This window comes from Telmatherina bonti (genome assembly GCF_933228915.1).
Source record: "Telmatherina bonti genome assembly, chromosome: 20".
Lineage (NCBI taxonomy): Eukaryota > Metazoa > Chordata > Actinopteri > Atheriniformes > Telmatherinidae > Telmatherina > Telmatherina bonti.
In genome coordinates, this window is record NC_136618.1 from 17,589,004 (window position 1) to 17,605,750 (window position 16,747).

Genomic DNA, 16,747 nt, shown 5'->3' on the forward strand with positions numbered 1-16,747 from the left:
ACAAGCAGGGGGGGGGCTGAGGACTGGAATTGAGAAACACTGCTTTAAAATAAAACAAACAAAAAAAATCCTTTTTTTCTCTCACAGGTTTATCCTGGAAAACTTCCTCCTTGACAAACATGTGAGGTTTATTCTCACCATCTATCCAAGTGTGATTTGGGCCCTGACGGGTGTGTTCACCAAAAACTACGACGATTCAGCCCCCACTCGCAATAACATTTTCATTGGTGAGACAAAACCCTTCAGTCTCAGGCATACTCCTCGTCATTTCTTCATACACACACTAATGTCACTCTGTCTTTCCAACCACAGCTGTATTGTTGGCAGTCGCCTGTGTCTTGTTTGCCACGCGCATAATTCTGGTCACCTGGAGGCAAATCAAAAAGCCGCTTTACAGAGATGTGGACCCTGATGACATGTCTCCCATGGAGATTGCAGAAAAGCAGAAAAAGATATTTAAGTAAGCGTGTGGATCATGTATGGTTCTGATAAACCTTTTGAGGCATGTTTTTGTGGTTGCGTATGACTCCTGTTTGATTTGCACTTGAATGTGTTTTGTACATGTTGTAAATGATGACTTTGTTTTTTGAAACCCAGCTGACAGATGATGAAATGCAAAGTGGTAGGAAGTCAAATGATGGTGAACTCTGCTTTAAATATCTGCACTTATCCGCCAACCTTTGTATATGTATGAAACAAATAAAGACTTTGACACGGATGAGTCCTTTTTTGTGGAATTATTTGGTGGGTGAAATTGTAACACACCATCCTTGTGTTGCTGAGCATAGAGGTGGAACGCTAAAGACAGCAGAACAAATTAAGATGGACAGATAATACATAATGTCAATATTAGAGCGACTTCATGTATCCCTCAGGGGAACCTGGTTCCATCAAAGGATCCTTGATATCAGAGTAGTCCTTCAGCAAAATTTTCTGATGTGGCGTCCTAGAAATGAATCCGTTAAGGATCCTTCCATGAGTCTGAGAAACAACCTCAGGTGCTTCTTCTCCATTCTGTTTAATTACAGAAATGGCTCCAGGTGTGCAGCAGTGCTTGTCACATCCAAACATCCCCAACAAGCAGCAGTCACACTGCAAGACTGTCAGAGTGTGGATTTATCTGTCACGCCAAGCATGATACGTTTGTGAATTATTCTTGTTGCTTATCTGCAAATGTGCGACACTGACTTCACCCAGCAAAACTTCTGCCATACTCCACCTCTGGATCTCATGACTGAGGAATCTGCGCCGACAACAATCATCAGGATCTCTGGATTTTCCAACACAAGGACAAACAGGCTCTCATTTCTGTGCCTGTAAGTTAAGAGACTAATTTCAATATTAACCTGTAAAACCTGCCTTTATCTTTGATAAACAAGAGAAGACAGTTATTTTATCAAGTACTGTGGAGGAGGGGGGCTTTTAAGATAAACCTTCATCTGATAAACCCACATGAGAACTTTGGTTCTACTTGCAGAGACCCATACCTCTATATAAATAAGTAGACAAACAAAAATCGTCGTAGCAAGATGCACTCTCACACGATCACTGATCTACTGGCTCATTTTACCTTATATATACATTTTTACTTTAATCAGTCACCCATTTATTAACTCTGGGATGTAAGGACAAAAATCACAAGGAACTGAACATCTTAAACAGAGATGAATAAAAAAGGAAATGATTTCAGTTTCTGTTTACATGATGAGTTTTCTTTTTTTTTTTAATCTCTTATTTTTCTGATAGAAACATGAATCCGACGTGAATCTGCTTGCTATTCATATCTGACTGACACATTAGATGAACAGTTTATCTATTCAGCCAGCTGTAAAGGATGACACTCCCTTATGGTTGTCAGAGACTGAAACAAATTGTTATAGTTTACAGGAAAAAAAAGAAAAAAAAACTTTTGTGTTATTTGTGCAGTTGGCGTTTGTCTGTTGTTTACTGTAGTCTGGATAAAGAAAAACGACCAACAAAGTCTTCAGAAGCCTGTAGTGGTGGTATTACACTGTATATGACAGTATATCCCACATACTGTGGCATAGACTTTGCTCTTCTAAGCTGGTCGTACCAAAAACTAAAAGAAAGAGATTATTCAACAGTACAGTATTTTGAAGTGAATTTTGGTGATAAACTGTATGAGAACAGCGGCTCCATGACTGACCCGAAGTGGTACAACTTAACAGTCCAGGTTTACTTCATACAACATGCTTAAATAATTTCAATTAAAAAAAACAAAAGAAGAAAAAACAGCTGCGAATCTGTTTACAATATTTTTCATTTCTGAAAGATAAGCCAATAAGTTGTAGGATGAAAAAGCAACATAGTGTTCATTAAGAGAGAATATTAGATACGAATCCATTTTCTTAAGTTAAATATTTGGGTAGAAACAGTGTAACTGTTTTATAATCCTCTGTACTGTGGCATAAATGTATATGCCAGATAAGACGAGCACGTGGCCATGTAGATGGGCCATAAATGTCCCTGTTACCCAACTACAACTGTTCTATAAAACAGGCAGTTCCCCGTCCTCTGCTCAGTTACTCTTTCTATGCACAGGCTTGGCTCGACTCTGGGAGCAAAAGAAGGTGTGTAGCTGTTTATCTCTTTGGGTCTTAATTTTATGACCTTTGCATTTTTTTTTTTTTTTAAATCATGCCAGCTTTATGTTGATGTGGATGAAAGACTTGCTGTAGCGACACGTGAGTGTAACGTTACAAAAATTATTTCAAAACCTGGGGTTAAAATCTGTCTTAGAAAGAAATCATCCAATTTTTTTTATTTATGTATTTGCTTATTCATTTATTCATTCAGTCATTCATTTATTTTTGCTGCAATGAACAGTTCAAATAAAAGTGTTTTAAATCACAAATATTCTCTGAGACATTAAGTCGTGTCACAACTAAGCTGTTTTCTTTTAAAATGTATTTCTGTCTCATTTCCATACATCACAGTGGATCACAATGGCGAAACACAACTATGGGCGTCTTGCTGCTGTGATTCTGTCTGTCATCGGCTATGGGATAAGTCTGGTATTCAATGGCCTGTCCGTGGTTGGAGTTGGTAGGTTGAAGCTTTTCCCGTCTCTTTTAGATAAACTACGTAATAGAAAGTGTAATCTAGAGAGAGTATAATCTGACTCTGAATCTGACTTGGATTTTTCTCTGCATAGGTCCCTATCAGACCACCACAGCCAATGTGTCTGCTGTGTTTGACACACAGCTCACACCCTCAGGATGGACCTTTAACATTTGGAGTGTCATCTACATCTGGCTGACAGCAATGATTATCTATATTGTTGCTGGTCTTTGCAGAAAGTAAGGCCCCTTTTTATGTCCTCTTAACTATCTCATTGCATGTTCAAGCCATATTTAGTACAATCGTTTTGAGCATAATTTACTTTCTTTTTTTCTACATGGATGCTATTTATTAGTTTTAAAGCCTTTTAAATGCTAATTCACAGACTGAGGGTTCGACTGTTTGTCTTGTAGGAACGCATACGGATATATGTACTGCAGCCCTGCAGTGTTGCCATATGGATTCTTCTGTAGCTGGTGTCTGAATCTGTGTTTTAATATCAGCTGGCTCATTGTTTGGGACAGAGGGTAAGTGTTTCCACTCTGATCTTTTAAATGGCTTTAAGGGATGATGTAATTAATGAAAAGAGAAGTAAACAAACCCAAAATTAACTGTGTGTTTTCTGCTTTTCTTTTTAAGAATGATGATCGCTGCACTGATTTTTCTCATCCTTGTCATCTGCACAAATTACTCCATGGTATGCTTCATCTGCTACGGACTTCATACGTACGGGGCTTGGCTCAAAAAATACCACAATGTGGACTTGTGGCTCTTCCGTGTGCTGGTTAGTATATGAAATTTCTTCTGTGTGCAATGTTTAGCTAAAAAAAATGTGTCTAACTATTTAACTTTATTTGTAGGTTCAAAATGGTGTGATGATTTACACAACATGGACAACCTTAGCAACTCTCATCAACCTGACCATCGTGCTAAGTTATGATGCCGAGATGTCCCCTGCAGATGCTGCCACCCTCTCCTACTCTCTTTTGACTGTGGTGTTGCTTGTATGGTGAGTGCACTTCATGGGAAAAACACTTACATTAAATGATAGAATGGCGATCAAGATGATTCTGAGGAAATCCGTTTACAGGTTTGTTTTGGAAAACTTTGTGCTTGACAAGCATGTGCGGTACATCTGCATCACCTATGTTGTCGTGATCTGGGCGCTAGCTGGAAACCTGGATAAAAACTTTGACGCTGACTCACCCAGTTGCAATGGCATCTTCATTGGTAAGACAAAGAAATCTACCCTGCATGTCAGAATAAATGAATCTGCAGACTTAATCTGAGGAAATAACACGCATCATTTGTACATCAGGAATTGCCGAACTGACCTTGGTGACCATAAAAGACTCATTTAAAATTGTTCCTAAAACCTTTTCTCCTCCTAGCTGTACTGCTGGCTTTAGCCTGTGTCCTGTTTGTCATCCGGATTATATTGGTGGCTTGGAGACACTTCAAACAGCCGCTTTATGAAGACATCAGTCCTGAAGCCATGGAAGTGATGGAGATTGCTGAGAAGCAGAAGAAGATATTTTGTTAAGCATCTGAATATAATAATAACCCAAATGTGAACGGAGTACTCTCCCTGGCAGCATTGCTTTCCACTGATTTGTTGTCATGGAAGCAATGCTTTCTGTTCACATCAAGATTTCATTCAATACATGATTACTCTCTGAGGCTTTTGTAACTGTTTTATTACATTCTGATTGAACTGATAAAATGCCGACATGTGACAGTGTAAAGAGGTAAAACACCTCAAGCACAATGGAGTTTAAAACATTTCCAGAATTTTTCTTTATTGTACAAAATATTTCTAACTCTATAATTTTTTTTTATTGTGTATAAATGTATATAATGTATATATTCCCTAAACATAATCTAATATTACTTCTGGATTAAGTTTTATTCCAGGCTGGTTGGTGTCAGATTAAAAACAGCAAAAGAATTGAAGCCTAACAAAATAATTTTAAACTTTCTTCTTAAATGCATATGTTCATTTTTGTGCAAGTTATTGAAATAAAAATGTGCTTGTTGCTTCTTCTTTCTTTTTTTTTTTTTTTTTTATTTTTTTTTTTTACATTTTATAAGAATTATTTTTCAAGGGTTTATTGGATCATTTAGACATTGCTGAAATGGTGGTGCTTAGCCACAATTATATTTTATAGTGCATGTTTATGCATATTTAGAGATGAGAGGTAAAATTTTCTGTGTACATTTCCATGATAGATATTCAAATATTAAATACCAGGTCGGAGACTTAGAACAAGACCAAAGATTTATGGATACAGTGAAAGATGACATGAAGTTAGTTAATGTATGAGAACAGATACTAAGAATAGGTTTACATGGAGACAAATGATTTGCAGTGACAACCCCTAAAGGTAACATGTGAAAAGGAAAAGAAGGATTTTAAACTGTATGGGGTTGAAATTTGAACTCAGCCTTATCACTGTAAAAACTTCTGGTTAGTGATTTATGCTAAAGTAAATATACATCAGGTGATGCCAATATCCATCATACACAGCAAATATGATTTATTTACCCAAGAGCAATATTTTTCCCTCTCTCATAAACACACACCTATGGAAAATGAAAACTGAACCCTTCATTTAACCCTCTGTGAACACGCCATAGGAATACGCACGAGGAACAAGAAGCACACAATCAATAGAGGCAGGCAGAAAGCACATCAAACAGACTTATTTACAGTTGATTGGAGTGCTGATAGCACCTCTTAGTGAGTGGATAACAGAGTATCGGTATTAAATTGATGGTGTAATTCATATTTTCATATTTTCCTCTTTACAATAATTTTGCAGAAGATGGCAGCTTTTTTCTCCATTTTTCCCTTGCAGTGAACCATCTTCAACAGTAGGTGGCAGCAGCAAGTTAACCTTCAACTTTTGTTCCAATCCTGAGGCACTGAGCCGTGAATATTTTAAACCCTGCGCAGGATCTGTCAGGAAGAAAACCTGTAACCAACTTAGATTTTGGAAGTCTGAAACAAGCTTTATTATTTAGCAATTAGAAAGTTACTTTTACATTTTTAAATATAAAGTATATATTTTAGGAGAAGAAGAATGCATTACCCTGAACCAAATTTGACATGTTGTCACCTGCCAGATATGAATGGGAGGAATAATACCACAACGTCTCTCAACGACTGCGCGGGATATATGCGTATTGTCAACAGCGCCATTGTTTTGCTAACGCCGAATTTAACTGTAAATCCAATTAAATACAATGTCTATCAGCTTTCATATTGATGTATACTTGCCCATGATTTATTTAAGATAGAAGAGAAGATAATAAATGCATTCGGGGGACTATGCAGGCATATGGCTGTCGAAAAACGGAATGATAGCTAACGCTGGTAACTTCGGTAACTTTCAGAAACAGCAACAGAAACAGTTTCAGTTATATTACCATTGAAAACAGACTTCTAGCAGACCCAGATGGAGAAAAAGTACCCTACCTTGGTAAGTCACGGCACTCCGTTGTTCATCTGCAGTGATGCTCGCACATTACAATTGTATTGTGGTCTTTGTTGTCAGAGTCGATAGCTACGAAGCAAGACTTAGAATCTGATTAAGCTTGCATCTCATCTTTGGAAATGGCTGTGCTGATAAGTTACTAAGTTACTATAATGACGTCTAATCACAACATTTCTGCAATAAATGCTGCATCTGTAATTGTTACAATAGTTGGGAATCGTGTTCATGTTTCAGCAGTATTGAAGGCTGTCATTTGTGATGTTTTTAAGTGTTACTACAATATACTAAAATGTGACTTGTATTTGTACATCATCCTATGTACAGCAGATGGTGTATAAGAAAAGACACCATTTTATAAATCAGTTTAAAACTGAATGAGTTGAGTGTTTTAAATTGGGATATTTTCTGCAATTACTTCTAGTTTCTTATTTTAAGATAACCTAATTATACTAGCAGTAGTTACAAATACTGCTATTTGTTTACAGAGGAGACCCAAGAGGAAACTCTGCTACATTACAGACAAGAAAAGGTATGTTTAGACATAGTGCCTGTCTGGATTATATCTCTTTTAGTTTTTCTGCATATAATCCTACTAGTTATAATTGTGTCTCATCAGTAATTTGTTTGCTATGGCTATGTCTTTGACCTGAAATGCACGCTACAGTCCACCTAAACAATTGGGAGAAGCCCTGACACTGGAAGAGGCGGTTGATAAGATGTTTGATGACATTGGTGAGTGAGATTCACTTGTTTTTAAATGTGCATTGACATTGGCATGTTTATTACATTAACCTGTATTTAATGCATCGTTTCAGAGTCATGTGCACCGTTACATTCATCGTCGCTGCTGCTTCAGAGTTGTGATACTGACACAAATCCAAGTCAGACACAAATCTCTCCAGTTTCAGAGCAGAAATGCCCAACAGAAAAACTTCCAAGAAACCAAATGGTATAACAAAGTCAATTCATTACATGAACATCTGCTAGTCTTACAATTATATATTCAAAAAGTGCCTAAAGCTCCTGTTCCGTAAATTTCTTGCATGCTTATTGTTAGGATGCACAACTCATTTACTTTTGAATCACATGCATTTTTACATATTCAGTCCTGACTGATTTGATGCCTTTTGGCAGTCTGAGTCACTGAATGTATGATTTACTACTATTTAGGGCCACAAAGAAGTTGTCCTACATGCTACAACAGAAGCTCCAAGTCCTAAACTTGACATCGGTAAGACATTTGAAACTGCATTTCACTAATATATATCCTTTTTAAAGTAATAATAACTTTTTCTGTCTGCTCTGTGTTAGAAATGTTTCTTGTGTTTACATTAAATTCTCTTCATTGTTGCAGATTTGGACATCCCCTTCAAAGCAGATGGGCCAATAAAGACTTCCAGCCCCATAGAACATAACTTAAGTGTACATGGTGTTCATAAGCTGGACAATGAAAAAGACAGAGATGTACTCCCAATTTTATCAAACTGTGGACATGAAATAGTAGAGGATCCTAACAAAGACTTGCTACCTGCTCAGAACGCCCTGTGCAGTGGAGATGCACAAGAGTAGGAACATTTGTATTCAAAAATAAGATCTTGAAAATACATCAGCCTTTTTTTTCTCTTTAGGGATTTTTTTTCCCTATGAATTTTTAAATAAAAATTATTGTCATCTTTAGGAATGATGATGGTGATGAACTGGAGTCTCCTCCAAGTAGAGTTACAATAACCAAGATGCCTTCTCACAAAGTCAAGGGCGGAGTATTGTGGTAAGTTTTTATTTTATTTTTTTAAAATTTTTCATCATCATATATATATATGTGTGTGTGTGTGTGTGTGTGTGTGTGTGTGTGTGTGTGTGTGTGTGTGTGTGTGTGTGTGAGAGAGTGAGTGGCTGGACATTTGAAACTTTATACCAATAATAAATAAAAATTAAACTGGTGACAAATGTTCATGACTAGATAAGATCACATCAAATCACTAGATAAGCACAAGATAAAATCACTAGATAAGCACACATCAAACATTGTTAGAGAGAAACCAGTGCTCTTTTTTTTTTTTTTTTTAGTCAATGTTTAAAGCCCTAATCCACCAACATAGAGTGGAAAAGTATTTCAGCTTTTATATCAACAGGTAATTGCGTTGTCGTTAAGCTGTTGAACTCTATCAGCTGTTATCTGATGTATTTTTGTCACTATGTTTAATAGCAAGCAAGAAAATGTGGAACCTCTTGCTCCAGCAGTGAGTCTGCAGCCTAAAACTTTGCCTTCTGAGAAGAAAAAGGGAAAAGACATGACTGCTTTTCTGGAGAAGCTCAAACTGGCAGTGCAGCCACAATCCACATGGTGAGATAGAGAGGAGCACATGTGTCATTTTTCTGTGATCATGTGTGTAATAATATGTGTGTAAGCCTTGGCTACAGCATAATTGTTTATCTTTTTAACTATGCCATTCACATGTTTTTTTATTTTTTTTATAAGCCAACATGTTTTTCATAGCTGATATTCTTCTCAGATGAGGCCTGTGTGGTGGTTACCACAAAATGGTCACATGTTTGAGCTACGGTTAGGTGGAAGGTCAAACAGGAAGTTTTGCTGTACTGTGGTTTCCTCCCATCAACCAAAGACATTTGTGTTAGATTTAGTGGTCAACCCTAGACTCTTGCTATGAGTGATTGTGATTGGTTGGTTGACTCTCGGCCCTGTGATGAACTGGCAACCAGGCCAAACTGTATCCTTCCTCGTGCCTGCTAATTGCTTAAATAGACTCAAGCTACCTGGCTTAAATTGATATAAGCGGTATAGAAAATTAATAAATGTATTGAATGGCTCGCTTATATCAAATAAAGTGACTAATTTGCAAAATTATAGTCCCCATCCATGTAGAATTACTAGAAAACAACTTTTAAAGAGATGTCCACTTTAGTGGACACAATTCATAAAATCATTAATGCAGCAATGAATAATACATTATTGTGTTTTTAACCCTTCTATTTAAAGTTATAAGAAATCTCCAGCCAAAGTGTCCCCTCCACTCCCTGCTCCTGAGCCAGAGGATGACTTTTGTATTTTGGAAGATGATGTACCGTTTTGGATTTCCATCCCAAGCAAAAGTGCCACAAATAGGAGACAAAATCTGAGCAAGACCACCAGCACTGACAAGGAGAGCTCAACAAACAAGGAGACAAAGGATAGTCCACGCAAGAGTCCACAGGAACAGCTGGAACTAGTAAAAGGCAATGTTAAACCAGAAAACCAGAAGAAGAGGAAGGAGAAGCCTCAGGAAGCTATGGAGCCTGTAAATGATGAGGATGTTTTACCCAGTCCTCAAGATCCTCCAGCAAGTGACTTGGTGGGGTGGCAGAAACAAAAGAAAAAGAAACCGCAACTGAAGGTTAAATCAGGAGAGATCGACATGGTACAGGATCAACATGATGAGATACCCAGCATGGAAGAGGGAAAAGAAAAATCCTCCATTAAGACAAAAGCTCACAAGTCTTCTGCGAGGAAGAATTTGAAAAAAGGGAAAGAAATCGTCACGGCGAACACATTAAAAGTGACCAGGAAAAAACAGCGGGAATCTGATGTTGTGAAGGATGTTCCACTTGTAGATGCTGTCAAAGAACTAAGTCCAGCGCCCGGACATGCTGAAGACCTAGCTTCATTTACAGGTAGGGTCTTCCTGTTAGTTATTTCATATCAAAGTTTTTTCAATATACAATGTTGTTTAGCTGGCAACTTTCACAGAAATGTATTTAGCATCCTTAAAACCAGCTAATCTCATCCACTGAATAACCTTCCACATGTGCTCATGATGTCTTTTCCTTTTGAAAACTCTTGTTGCATGCAGGAGTCCTAAAAAAGTGTGTTTTTTGCTTTTGGCATTCTGTTAAATTATATATATATATTTTTTTTTTCAAATATTCCAAAAAAATATCCAGCCAAGAAGTGATTAGGATGTCGCCAAGTTTAATTGTTTGATCACATTTTATATATGAGCTATTTGGCTCCTTATTGGATTGTTGGGTTTTAATCCATATAACAAAAAAAACCCCAATGCTTTTATGGCTAATATTTTGTTGTTATTATTGTTGTCCAACAGACAAAAAAGTTGCAATGGTAACATCTGAAGCAGATGGAAAGACGACAGCAAACAAACAGCCAACAGGGTCAGGAGGAAGTTCACCAGAAGATGCTGAGGATCTTGGGAAAAGAAAAAGAAAACAAACAGGGCAATGGTGGCAGAGTTGCCCACAGAGCACAGAGGAAAAAGAAAGCTGGCAGCCTAGTCCCAAGAAGTCAAAACAACATGGTAAAAAGTCCAAAGCAGCAGTACTCTCACCAACCAAGGCCAAGAAAGGAAAAGTTTCCAAGAAAAAAACTAATCAGGAACCGCCTGTACAATTATCCTGTGAGCACACCGGTAAAGAGAAGAAATCCAAACAGATCAAAAAAAGAAACACAAGACGAAACACAATGGACAAGATGAAAGCTGCAGAGGAAATACTCAACACATATGAAGCTGAGCAGGAGCAGCAGGAGGTCCTCAACCAAGACTTGGACCAGCAGGAGTCTAGCCCCCTGGTTTTTACACAGAGAGGCCACAGTGTCGACTCAGGTAGGAATATTGACTGTCGGACGTGTACACATCATTTAGATGAGGAAATAGTACTGTGATTTTATAATATGGCAGGCAAGGTGCTCTGTGAGTGATGTATTACACACTCAGAGAAAATAAATAGGCTGATTAAGTGTTTCATAACAAAAAAATAGATGTTTCTGGCTGTATGAGCTAACTTACATTCCCATTAATATCTATAATAATCAAAAGACAATCCCTTAAAATTTCCAAAAACTGGGGTGCACCTAAAGTTTTTGCTGATGCACCCAACTTAAAAAGTTAGTTGCCGCTGTGCAACCAGTGCTAAAAGTTAGTGTGGAGCCAGTTTTAAGCTAATTTTACTGTGATGTTCTGTTTAGTTAGGTTTGCTGGTTATTGACTGTGCTCTATGATTGATAGATATTAGATCATTTGTTGGGGATGGAAAGAAAAAAGGATCAACCCATTTTTTTCCTAAATATTTATTTATTGGTTTCTTTAAGGGAAAAATCATTTTGCTTCCTCATGCCACAAATGTTTCTTTTAAATATGAAAAATTTGCTAAATGTCACACTGATCTATATTAATAGTAAAAAAAATAAAACAAACAAAAACTGTTACATGTGGTGAATTTACTAAAAATGGAAATGGAAGTGTCAATACTAAACTCATTTAAATGTTCTTTTGTTACAGGAGGGCAGATATTTCAGAAAGTCTATCACCACAATATGAATTTAGTATCATCTGAGTCGCCCAGGCAACCTAAGCAGCAGCTTATGAAACCAGAATCAGGGAAACGGAGGAGAAGGACACCAGGTAACTGGTGGACAGTCAACAATATGGGTGACGATTTGGAAAGCGACTCCTCACAGCCTCAGCTGCTTCCCCCCACAGAGCCTAAACCTCAACAGGAAAGGAAAAAGCCATCAAAACTAAGGAAACCTGCTGGTCTTGGTGTTCCCAAAAATGGCAACATGGTAATCCCAATAAAACCACCAGGGGGAGCTCTGACAACTTCTCTAAAGCCCCTTCCCACTCCAAAGACTGTCAAACCCTCTCTGGCGACATTTAATGACATTTTCACTTCAAGAACAGTGACCCCGATTGTGGCCAGTAGCAGAGACGCACACCAGAGTAACAGATGTCACATCACTTCACATCCTGCAGAGGACGTCTCCGCCACTGACGCAACATGCAGCAGGGCTGCTAAAGATGCACTCATTGGGGATGCTGAAGGATGCAGGGGCACGCAGATCAGCCAAAAGATCCCACAAGACAAATACAGTCAGTCAGAGAACAGGTAAGGAAAATTCTAATTTATTCTTACTTACCTATCTTTAATATCATAAAGCTCTTACTATTTAGGGATTATTTCAGCAGGTCAGAAGTCTTGAGAAGTGGGCCGTCCTCTATGATTCAGCTGGAGGAGTACGAAGACCATGACGACATGAGTATGTTTTTTAATCTTTTGGTAATATCTACTAACATAGGTTTGTGTACATGTACATCACCCCTTGTGCTGTAATCTTGAAATTTGAGATTTACACTGACAAGGCACATCTTGCCAATGAATTGTAATGTTATTTCACATTTCTATCAAACATGAATATTAAAATGATTATATTGATCACACACCATCATAGATAAAATGAAAAATACTTTCAAATTTCAGATTTCAGTTCTGGCGTTTTGTTTTACATTCACAAGGTGAAAACATGACGAGTCTACAGCACAAGATGTCATTTTCGTTTAGTGGATTTCTGATGAATAAAAAGTTTTAAAAAGTTGTCAATCGTCACAATGTTATGATGAAAAACTATTTAAGAATTGCTCTCGAATGGAGATTTTTGCGTTTACAAACTGAGGCTTTGAGCACACAAACACAGGTTTAATAACTGCAGTTTTTTATGTTTGTATGTGTCGCCAACATGAAAATGCAGGTTCTTCTGTGCTGAAAGCAAACCTTTTTAAAAACACATTCTGTGGTGAAGATGTTTATATGATTTTTAATTATTTGTCATTATGTTCAAATGAACTTTTTCAATCAGTCCTTTGACTGTTGCATTTATGCGTTAGGATTTTGACTTCCAATGTCAAATTGTACGCCACTGTCGCCTCAATTTAACGTCAGAATATGGGCTGACTTCCCCTTTTAGAGCACATGCGACATGGTTTCAGAAGAACTTTGCATTGACATGGTGATAAGGAGCATTAAAAAATTTTGTGATTACAGTTAAAAACATGAAAGCGAGCATACGGCTATCGATTTATTTACTTTTTCCCTCCTTATGACTTCAGTTGTGTTGGAAATGAGATTAAACAATCAGTAAAATATGTCATTTAACCAGGATTTTGACCCAGTTTATCAACTGAGATCACGTCATATAATGATTTTATTCGGAACCATCCATCCATCCATTTTCTGAACTGCTTGTTCCAATTAGGGGGTCAGGGGAAGCTGGAGCCTATCCCAGCAATCATCGGGCAAGAGACAGGGTACACCCTGGACAGGTCGCCAGTCCATCACAGGGCCTTCATTCTTAACATTACGGTTATTGTTAATCGTATATTGCAGCAACACAAGACTTTATTACTCAAACTATCATGAAAAGCCCCCAAAAGAGACAGAAGTGGGAGATTTGAGCTGATGCAGATGGGGATGATTGTAACAGTCGGGCTGAGAGATAATGTTTTCTGCAGGCAGAGCGGACAGTAAGAGATCTCTTATTGGCTGTTCAGCCTCGAATAAATTTACTGCCACATTGGAGAGCTGCTTTCAGACTAGAGATGTGGGTATCCATTAAACAAAATTTACAACAAGCCCTTTCCCCTACTGTGGAAAAATAAAAATGTAAAGCCACGGCCTTCGTACTCTTGGAAATGTGTCACGTCACTGGTTAAACTGCAGATGGCCTTTCCATTAACCTCAGTTGACTTCATTTGACTGACATATATAATCACTGATATCCCCTGACACGTGTCTCACTGATTGCCATTCACTATTTTCTTGGTTTTTAATATCTGCTTTCTGTTCTATTGTGTTCCAGTTATGCCATCATCCAGAGTTCAGACGATGCTGGCTATATCAGACATTTCTGCTCCTCCTCTCAAACCGCTGAGCTTACACCCAAAGGATAAGGCCGCCCTTACCGAGTGGTTCCAGAGCCTCTGGTCCCCCTCTGCTAATGGTAAAGACTATTTTTAGTTCCTCAAAAAGCTTGTAAGACTGCAAGTTTTGGTGTGTATGTTTGGGTTATTTATGTATTTATACTGTTTTATTTCTAAAAGTTCACAATAAGCTTAAATCACTGTGATTGAACATAAAAATCATAAATCATAAAAAGTGATTATCCCTTAAAGATAGAAAAGACACAAAGAAAAAAAAGGGAGCTTTTTGAAACCACAAAGTTTATTAACATCAAAATATGGACATAATAACACAACTTTCCAACATATAATGAAAATAATATAATAGTCTGAAATGTGGACAACACATTTTTAATGAATCACAGCTGTGTCTTCATCACGGGCTTCTTATGATTATGTTTAATAATGATTGAATAATTGTGAATATATAAAGATACAGACGGTGCTGCAGTCACTCCAGACCAGTTTGACTGGTACTCCTACAAAGACAGAGCCTTTGGCATCCAGGCAGACCTAAACAGTGGCTCCATCTGTTCTGGAAAGATCCTGCTGGGATCTCACATGAAGAAGCCCCTCTGGGTGGATCACACTGCTACAACAGTAAGTTCACTATTACCCTCCTAAGTTACCGGGTTGTTCATTCAGTTGTTGCCATTTAAATAATTCTCTCCTTTTTTTTTATTTATTTTTTTTTTCATTCCAAAGGTTTTTAATTTATTAACAAGCTCTGTGAGTGTTAGCATCAATGGCAGTGTTTCTCGCCACTGGCCTGGACAAACCTTTATAGTGGAATGTGGTAAGCACATTGTTTTAACAACAGTATTATACTAAAGCACATGTTAAGTTTTTGAATGTCAGATCTGGTCAGATGTGAACAGATTTTATATTTAATATGTGTAGCCGAGTATTTTTCAATTCTGGTCCTCTAGTACCACTGCCCTGTGTGTTTTAGAGGTTTTCTAAATATTTATTTAGAAAAAAAAAAGATTTATTTTGGCGTTTTCACTGAAGCCAGTGACAGATAAAGCATGAAGAATGACTAGTTGGAAGATTTTCCTCCAATTGACAGAAATCTAGCTGTTCACTGTCCTTTACAGAAATAAAACAGATCTGTGTTTGTCTTATTTTATAAACGAGGAAACATCCTGGTGAATATCATCATTTTATGTCAGATCTCGAGGCCGATCCAGAAAAATAAACAGTCAATGAAACCCTCACTGACTGGTTGTTGAGCCACGCAAAAGCGACAAAAGTTGAACATTTTTCAACTTTATTGCTTTATTTCGAAAGCCAACGTGTGCATGAATGAGGGCAAAATTTCACATGCATGGAGGGCAGCGTTTTTCGCCTCATCGTGCAAGTTACTTAGGAATGAATAGAGAATAAACTACATCGCCCCTGTGTGTCGAGTCTATAAGACATGCAGGACCAGTATTGAGAAACACTGGTCTAGACAAATCCAGCTTATGTTTTACACCATCTTGTGGCGCTGCCATTACTGAGGTGGCCGATCCTAATTATAGTATCAGCCAACATGGAAAACAGCATGAATATCTGGACTTGACACAAAAGATCTACATTTACTGATAAGAGTATCTTCTCTAAAGACCTAAAAATAAAAATGCTGTTTTTCTTATAATCAACGCATGAATGCAAACTGTTTGATTCGTCAGAAACTGTTTTAATGACTAACAATCAACCCTGTAATGTAAAATGCAAAAAAGTAGGTAAAGAAATGGTTTTAGACTTTTGCAAAAGCTGTTGATTTTCAGAGAGAAAATGAACCACAAGGCTTGTGATAAGTAGTTCAGGCTGCAGGATGCCGTTTATGTTATAAGTCTAGATTTCCTTGACGTTGTTAAGGAAGTGGTCAGATTCTCATTTGTTCTGTTCTTAAATGCACAGAAATGGTGCCTCAGCAATGGTGGAGGTTTCTACTTTAGGTCTTACACCAAATTAGTCCATAGATTTTTAATGTAAGACAAATCTGGTTCTTTACTCTGGTTATTATTTTATTCACACAGGAAGTGCCTACAGCATCCACAACAACAATGCACAGCCAGCCGTTCTGTTCTTCACCAGGATCCTAACAGAAAGTTCAGACTGATGTTTTCTGTTGAGTTTTAGAGAAACGATCAAATACAGGTGTTGTAAAAGAGGCTGGGGATGTATTACACATTAATTGTAATATTTTTTAAACTGTTTTTTTCCAGACCTATGCTGTGTTTCAAATTGTAAGATTACAACATAAGAAATGTTAAAATACTTGTAAATAAATGTTTTTTTTCTCTAATGGTTTTGTTTTACTGACTGTTCGCACTACCCAGATATTTGTGGCGGAAGAGTAGATAATCTGATGTACAACTGGGATAAATCTGGATGTTGGCCATCTTGGCTGGTTGCTTGAAAAATGGCAAACAAATG

General features: G+C 37.5%; 1 protein-coding gene across 1 annotated transcript; it reads left to right on the forward strand.

The window, feature by feature from the left end:
- The first annotated feature begins 6,276 nt into the window (after positions 1-6,276).
- Positions 6,277-16,532, forward strand: LOC306771050 (uncharacterized protein). Its single transcript, XM_079260079.1, has 16 exons — positions 6,277-6,563; positions 7,064-7,107; positions 7,243-7,310; positions 7,394-7,527; positions 7,749-7,809; positions 7,933-8,143; positions 8,257-8,346; positions 8,785-8,922; positions 9,577-10,247; positions 10,679-11,194; positions 11,870-12,476; positions 12,554-12,627; positions 14,224-14,364; positions 14,757-14,923; positions 15,029-15,119; positions 16,348-16,532. Exons 1-16 carry the CDS (start codon positions 6,540-6,542, stop codon positions 16,428-16,430), a joined length of 3,120 nt encoding a protein of 1,039 aa, XP_079116205.1. The 5' UTR covers positions 6,277-6,539; the 3' UTR covers positions 16,431-16,532.
- The last annotated feature ends 215 nt before the right edge of the window (positions 16,533-16,747 follow it).